This window comes from Phoenix dactylifera, chromosome 7 (assembly GCF_051530095.1).
Source record: "Phoenix dactylifera cultivar Ajwa chromosome 7, Ajwa_hap1_PhDact_Kaust_v1.1, whole genome shotgun sequence".
In the NCBI taxonomy this organism is placed as follows: Eukaryota; Viridiplantae; Streptophyta; class Magnoliopsida; order Arecales; family Arecaceae; genus Phoenix; species Phoenix dactylifera.
In genome coordinates, this window is record NC_143196.1 from 21333475 (window position 1) to 21342117 (window position 8643).

Here is an 8643-nt window from a genome sequence, read left to right on the forward strand (position 1 = left end):
TTTTGTATTTATTGTTTATTAGTTGTATTTTATTGTGCCCGCACTTAATTCCTTCTATACTCTACTGTAACAAGTTTCAGAGATTGAAACTTGAGAAAAGGTCCATCCAAATCTTAAATTAGATTGTGTTGAGCTTGGGATACGCTCGGTGTAGATTTTGGTTGATTGTCCATGAAAATAAATTGGATTGATTGTGAGCTTGTGTAAAACAATCGGACTGTAATTTTGAAAATATTATAGTAAAATTTTTAAGAAGGAAGTCTTGAAAAGTGGATGTAAGTGCAAGGTTGGCACTGAATCACTATAAATTTTATGTATTTGCATTGCTTGATTTGCTTGCATTAGTTTTTTGCATATTTACTTATTACTCATGTTCTGAAATTAATATTAATCCATCAAGATTTTAATTTCATAGTATTGCTTTTAAGTTTTTGAAAAGCCCAATTCATCCCTCTATTAGGCTCAATAGCTGGGCAAGAAGTAGTATCAAAGTTTGGTACTCAAGCCTCTCATTGACCTAACTGTCAGGAGTTAAATATCTATGGCAACCCCAGTTAGAACCTTTCTTGCTCAGGGACAATCTACAAACAAACCTCCACTTTTTAATGGCATAAATTATACTTATTAGAAAGCACACATACGCATTTTGTTCAGGCACTAGACTATGACATGTAGAGTGTCACAGTTAATGGACCTTACACATCCACAAAAATTATTGATGGTATGTCTCTTCCCAAATCTAAAGAAAAATGGTATGAATTTGATAAAAATATGGCATAGATAACTGCTAATGCCATGAATGTTTTTTTATTACTATTTAGATGCTAATAAATTTAATCGCATATCAACTTGCTTTTCTGCTAAAGAGATTTAGGATAGATTGGAAGTAACACATGAAGACACTAACCAAGACAAGAAATCTAAAATTAATATGCTTGTACATAAATATGAGTTTTTTAAAATGAAATCCAATGAGTCAATCTCTAATATGTTTACTCTATTAATAGTATTAATGTTCTTAAATAGCTTGGAAAATCACATACTAATAGTGATTTAGTGAGAAAGATTTTTAGGTCATTACCAAAAGCTTGGAAGGCCAAAGTCACATCCATTCAAGAAGCTAAAGATCTCAATAACTTTTCTCTAGAAGAATTGTTGGATTTTCTGATGACTCATGAGCTATCCATAAAGTAGAACTTTGAAGAAGAGGAATCAAAGAAAAAAGGAACCATCACTCTCAAATCAATGACACAAGAACAAGAAGAGAGTGAAAAATCTGATAGCACAGAAGGTGATGAGGAGATGGATCTAATAACGAGAAAATTCAAAAGATTTGTGAGAAAAAAAAGGGCAAGGAATAAGAAGAAGGCCTTTGGCTAAGGAGGAGCTGAGCAAAGAAAAAATGAAAAAGCGGCCACTAGTATGCTATGAATGCAAAAAACCAGGCCGCTTTCGAGCGGACTACCCACAATTGAAGAAATCTCTGAAGAAGCGAAAGAGGAGAGCAATTGTCGCCATATGGAGTGATAGCAACGACAAAAGTTCAGAGGAGGAGATTCAAGAAACACTAAATCTATGTCTAATGGCTCATAAGGATGAGGTAAACCCTGAGCCTGTATATGATTTGACCTTTGATGATCTTTAGGAAGCTTTTTATGATTTATTAGATGAGTTTAAAAAGCTTAGTCAAAAGAGTAGAGAACTTAAACTGAAAAAACAAACTTTTTTTGAATGAAAATGAAAACATATTAAAAGCAAAACAAACATTACTACAAGAGAATCAGAAACAAAGTAAAGAAGCCAGTAAATCGAAACCAATTGTTAAAGATTTACTTTATGTTTTGAAAAATTGAATATGATTTTAGATAGCCTACAAGTTATTTTTGATAAAGTTGGACTTGGCTATAATCCTCTGTTAAAATAAAAATTATTAAAGAAAATATTTGTTAAATCATCAAACAATCAATCAAGAAAAACAACATATTTTTATAGTGGTATAAAATTGGCCACAAATTCTTTACCTATAAATATAAAGCAAATAGCTTAAATGGTAAAGTTGCTATCAAGAAAATGTGGGTTCCAAAAGAAACTATAATTGCTAACCTACGAGGACCCGAGAGAGCTTGGGTACCTAGGACAAAAATTTAAATTCTGTGATGCAGGTGTGTCTAGTAGCTCGTTGATTAATAGAAGATGGTATTTGAATAGTGGGTGCTGTAGACACATGACAAAGGATGAATCACAATTCATTTTTCTTAAAAGAAAAGAAAGAGGTGGTGGTCATTTTTGGCGACAATGACAAAAAAAAAGATCATTGGAAAGATTCTCTCTCTAATCTTTTTCTCTCTTATTTTATCTCTCATTCTTTCTCTCTCTTTTTAGACCTCTTTTCTCTCTTTAGCAGGTGACCCCAAATAGTCTTTCTCTTGCAACTTGCAGTAAAGAGGTCCCAACCCCTATCCATAGAGCAAAGTTCTAGCCTCAACCTTGGCCCTTGTCAAAGCATATTAGATTTGGCCATCCTCAATCGCTATGACTGACATGTCCTAGCCTGACCTTTGATCAAGAAAAATAACTTAGACTGATTGATTCGGGTCATTGGGCTCCATCGCTTGGCTGGCCTATCCTTGATCAACCTCAATTCAAGCATGTATCCTCACCTCGATCATACCTCGAGTGGTATTTTTTCATTCAATCTCAACCTATTTGGGCTCTTTCTTGTTTTCTTTTTTATGGGACTTTTAAGATGATGACCATAAAATTAATTGGATTCTAATGGTATTGAATAGGTGTAGTTGACCTGCTTGATTGACGTAGGAAAATCAAGTGAGAAGAAGTAACTTAACACTTCAATTAGTTTATTAAATTAGTTTTATAATATTTGCCATTTGATTGATAAAAAGGATCAAGCATGCATTGTTTTATCCTTGAAATCAGAACATACCATGTATTTTATTATTCTTGTAAATTAGTTATTTTTGATTGCTTGATCTATTTTGAGCTTTAGGACATAAGGATGAACGAAATGATAACTTACTTTTACCCCTGCCACCACTCGACCGACCCTAAAGGAGGGAGGGAACAAGCAGAAAAATAGTGAAGTGAGGATGGAAGGATGAACGGAACTGTTTAGAGGTAGTAGAGAATGCATGCCATCCCTCCTCCCAAGACCAGGGATAACACCGGGCTTACCACACTCTAAAGGGCGAGTGTGTTCAACCCTGCAGTCTTGAGACCCACTCAACTTAAGGGTGACAATGACAACCATTTTGTACTAAGGGCGTTAAATCAGTTAATATATCTAAGCCTCCCTTTTGGAACTGGACCCAACTCGGAATGGTTGTTGGTAAAGAGTGTGTTTGGTTACGACACCTAAATGTGACATTAGTTTCTGTAGTATTTAGAAAGTTGAATAGGTAGCTTATGAACTTGATTTATATATGTATTTTCAACATGGCTATGATCTGCCTCTACAAGATATTATACATTGGCCCTATGAACTTATAATCTGAGAAACTAAAATTGACATCAAGCCATAGATGATTAAAATAGTAGTATCTATTATATGTTATCTAGCACTTGGTGCATCTTCTATGTATTATACGGCCCATGCCATTGTGTTACATAGCCACATCCTAATGTTTGACCCCACTGTAAAGTGTTATGTTGTTTATTGGGCTGGTGTAGCTCATTATTCTTTTATTTTCTACATTTAGAGCTTGAACCACAATTAATCGGGAGTTGGAGGAGTGCACTAGATTGCTTGGAGATATTTATGTCATCCAAACTTCTAGATTAGTTTTGTTTAGCTTAGTTTAATTTAGTTTTGCATATTTTATTTGGTTTCAATGATAATAATTGGTTGGAATTATATGACTCTTGTTACTTTAGGATATTTGTTTGTGAGAATAATTTGGTCGGGTCTTGATTAAATTAATTTTCAAGAATTGAAGAAGAATTATTATTGTGCTAAAATTATTCTAATTTGTTCAGTAGTATTGCATGCTTGTATAGTCTGCCTTGCAAGCATATGGTATCTGTTACACGTTCGGTTTAGGGCTTGATGCTGGGCCATTGCATGATATTGGATGATATGCGCCATCAAGTTGATCTCACAATTGAAGAGGAGGGGGTCAATCTTTTAACCCTTGACAAGGGTACAAAAGGGAAGATCCCCACCGACCCCAAAGGCTGAGAAGAAAGATTGGCAAGTTGATCATAAAACTTGATGGATGAAGTTAACTACAAGCTTACATAAAAATTCTTTTATTATTCAGTAAAGATTGATCTTTGCATCTTTTTATCGAAAAGGGGAGGGGGCATGATCTCGTCAATGAACTTTTTTACAACTTTTTGTAAATGAAAAATGCAAAGATATCATTCAACTTGCCATACAAATTTGATCATAGTCTAAAATCACCAATGGCAGATCAGCATGGCGTGCTCTGACAATAATTTAGTGCACAATCTTAGTCTACGGGGATGAACTGTCCCCTCGGAATGCAAGAGATCGATATGTCCCAGCTACTGCTCGACCGGATCAACCAGCTTGAGGCCCCCCGAGTCTTCACAGTGCTTCAAATACGGGACTAAAGCCCCTTGGTCGACATACGATTTTGCCTTGCAATCGAGAAATGGAGGAAAATGGAAACAAGGATCCATGGACATGGCTCGACGACAGGGAGGGTTGGTCATCTGGTCTGCCGTCTTAAACGAGACGATCCATGGCTTTAAACCACCAAGACCTCGAGCCACATACCCGAAAGTAGACCACGAGCTCGAGACCAACATATCAGTCAAGCTCAAGAGATAAATCTCTGCCCATGCTTTCATCTCATGCATCTCCTTCCCCGTCTGCTCGAATCCTTCATGGCTTGGCTGATAGACACCAATGACCTCACCAGTTGCAGTTGAGTGCTCCCAATACATGCTCCTTATCTTCTCAAAGTATGCAGAGTCCAAAGAAGTTACAAGCACAACCTTTGACTTGGAATCAGTACCTGAAACCACAGGCTCATGGAGACTTACATTTGGTAGCACCTTTTCCTCTAGAGAGCATGCTAGGATCTGATCCAACACATGCTGAAATGGAGTTTTCCCCCGTTCAAAGACTCTGACCTGAATGCCCACTATTTCATCAGCCTTGGCTAGATATGCCTGATAAGACCTGACAATCATACCCCACACCGAGTTGGTAGGGTGGAACAGATAACGCCCCAGGTGATGGAAAGCCGTCTCTTTCTCGGGGAACAGCCGATTAAGTTCTTCTTCATATGCTGGGATCAGAAAGAGGGATGGAACGAAGTATTGGTTCGATCTCAGCAGCAGCCATGGTATCTTTTGAAGGAGTCGTTGATCATCCTCGCAGTAGAACAGCTTATCGAAGTCACCATAATCATGGCTCAGATGGAGATAGACATAGGGTGGCAGCGACCCGTTTGTGGCACCATTTACTTCATTGCCGATAACCTTATCTTTCAGCATTTTTCCGTAACTCCGTGGATCGTCTTTGTATATGCTGCTAAAATGGTCAATAGGGAAATCCCAAGGTAGAAGCCATGTCGTATTAGGAAATGGTTCGCAAAAGAGGTCAGCAATGTGGGCGCCTCTGTCTATAAGTAGGACCCTGTTTGTGAGAATGGCATATATAAATGCCGAAGCAAGAGTCAACATCTTGTTCCCTAAGCCACTGTATGACAGCACTACCAGGTAATTGCACTCCAAGGTCTGAGTGCTATTACCAGACTTCAGCTGTTCGATGGCTTTTTTGTACAATTTGGTGCCTGGGCCACATTTTTTCTGGAGAGCTTCTTGTTTTCTCAATCTTTCTAATAGATGAGGAGAAGGTAGGTGGGGAGATTCTTTGCGATACAATACAGACTGGTACCTGCTAAGACAGGATCCTTGATCAAACCCAGGAACCAGCAGGCCTCCAAGAAGAATATCTTTAGTGATATTTTTCTGGAGAAAATTGCCCTCGGTGATGTTAGAGGAGGCAAGGGAACCATTTTCTGAACCTGATCATTGCACAAAAATATGAGGAGATAAGCTAATAATTGAACTTGGAGAGGTCAATAAGATAAATACAACAAAATAATAAATCATAATGCCTTGTGTCATGACTTTAATTTGTTGAAGGGATTCAATATTAAGAGAAGAACTAGAAGATCAAATGGCAATCAAGCCTCTGCCAATTAGCAGTTCAAATATGTTCGAGGTCCAGAAACGATGCGAGGAGGGAAACACAAGCAGATCACCAGAGGTAGGTCACATATTCCAAAATCCCTAAAATTTATGAATATAAGTGACTCAGATAGCTGGATTATTAAGCAGGTTCACTTACAAACATGTCTTGCCTTCAATAATCTAGCCTGTTGAGGAAATGTAAAGTAAATCTAAAATTACATGACACAAACCAAATTAAAAATTCAAAGTTCTAATTATATGTCAAAGTCATACTTTTGGACTACCTTCTGGAAGTAGCTATACGCTAAAATGACTTAGTGCCAACCAATTTATACTCATGGATGTGAAATGATGCGACCTTTGCAAATTAACATCAGTTAATGATTTAACAGTTTCATCAAGTAGAATTAACAGGTTACCATGTCGAACTAACAAACATATTATATCATCAAAAATTACGATCTTTTACTAAATGGATTCCACATGTTCGGTCATATTGCTGGTTTAGTGGACAAATTTGGATTCAAATTTTTAACTTATCAGCAGGCCGGCATAGATTGACCATTTTATACTTGAATGCTCATCTCTCAACTCCACACCAACCTGAACCCGCCTGCTGTAATTCTAATGCAATTATATACAACTTATGACAACCAATACAACTTTTAAATACAGAGCTGTAAAATAAGACGGTAGTTGAGATATGGAATAACACATCACAAATCGCAAGGTGGAAAACCTATCAAATCTGAAATTCTATCTGCAAGCTTAACTCCCCAACTGCAAACATCTTCATGTAGCTTCAGGGGAGGCAAAAGCCAGAAAATCTATAGATCTGAAAATAATACTGCCTGCTCATGCAGCTTTTTGTTTTTATTAGTAAATGCAGCATAAACATCAAAACCTGGCTACTACATGATCTTGGAAGGGTCAGATATACGCATCTGCATATGAAAAGGTTGTATTTATGTTTCTAACTGATCACACCCAAGTCACAATAGAGCAATCTTATGGTGGTGGCGCTAGGGCTCACCCTCTCTGAAAGCCACAAACTCAAAGAAAAATACTACTGACATCTTAACAAGAATTTGAAAAAAAAAGGGGACAATAAGATTGGAGGAAGATGGAAGACATGATACCTTGCTTCGCCTTTGCTTCATAGCCTGCCGTTTCTACGACTCTTCCAGCTTTACAGAGCGTTTCCAATGACGGGCTTCGATTGGAGAGGACGAGAATGAACGGCAGGAGAATCAGAATGAAGGTAGACAGGACGATCGCTGGCCTCTGAAAGACCGAACTGGGCTTCTCCTCCGACTCGGCTTGATAAACCCCCTCGCTGATCTCCGAATCATGGAGGTTGGCTGGAGATGGCTGCTGTCTCCGGATCCGCCTTGGGTCCATTACCAGCCTCCTGTTCAGCTGTTACCAAAGGTCCCCAGAAGAATCCAGGCAGACCAAAGTAGCGTTGGATCTGAAAGAAAGGAAGATGTGGGCTTTGTTAGTCTCTGAATTCTGAAAGGAAAAAAAATACAATGTGACTTTCATGTCAATCATAGAAACGTGGGTATTATTTTCTCTTAATTTATTTATCTGACTTCATTTATTTATATTTTTATGGGATCTGAAAGTTCAAAGAGGAACTAAATACGAGTGACGCGAGTCTTTGGTCAATGATTAGCTGGCAGTTGTTTTATATGAACTTTGTTTCCACAAAATCCTTCGATTTTCCCTTCCTTTGACCAGATCCCTGATCGGTTGATGCGTACGGTTTGCTCCAATGAATACTTCAATCAAGTTCCGGAAATCAATTGCTTGCTATGGGCTCTACCCACCTCACCGTATGGGGCTTCTAATTTCTAGGGGTAAGTCAGAAACAAAAGATGCAAGTTGAAATGGAGCAATAAAAAACTTCAGTACATGTGTACCAAAAATAAAAAGCTTCACTTGATGAAAATAGAATAATTACGGGTTCGACCGACGATAATAAAGTTGACTTCTAACTTAAAATGCTAAATTAAAATGCAGCTGAAATGGAGTAATAAAACAAGATTGAACAATGTTACGATGTTCTTCTTTTTCTTCGATCTCTCTTTTCCCCACTTTGTAAGGTTTTCCCTCTCTTTTGTTATCATTCATAGTATACTTTTACTGAAATGTCGGCGACGTGCTCACTACCCTTCTCAGAAAAACCAACTGTCCAATATCTGCTGCTGCTTCTTCTAAGTTCAATACGTTACAACGATAACTATGACACAGGATATAATTTGATTGAACTTTAAGTGTTTAGAACACTTCCTCTCGATCCCACGTCTGTTTCATTGACAAAATATAGACTTGTATATTTGAGAAATAGTTTACAGCAATCATTACGAATTTGTGTAAATTAATCAAGTTGTTAACTTTTCAATTTTATCCTTGCTTGGTCATTGTAAATAACAAGAAATTATTCCCCCAAAT

The 8643-nt window shown here is 37.5% G+C and overlaps 1 protein-coding gene across 1 annotated transcript; it reads right to left on the reverse strand.

Moving 5' to 3' along the window:
* Positions 1-4233: 4233 nt before the first annotated feature.
* LOC120106281 (galactoside 2-alpha-L-fucosyltransferase-like) lies at positions 4234-7709 on the reverse strand. The gene is made up of 2 exons (XM_039119260.3): positions 7326-7709; positions 4234-6017 (listed from the first exon to the last, which is right to left on the reverse strand). The coding sequence occupies exons 1-2, from the start codon at positions 7585-7587 to the stop codon at positions 4525-4527; spliced, it is 1755 nt and encodes a 584-aa protein (XP_038975188.3). The 5' UTR covers positions 7588-7709; the 3' UTR covers positions 4234-4524.
* Between the last annotated feature and the right edge of the window lie 934 nt (positions 7710-8643).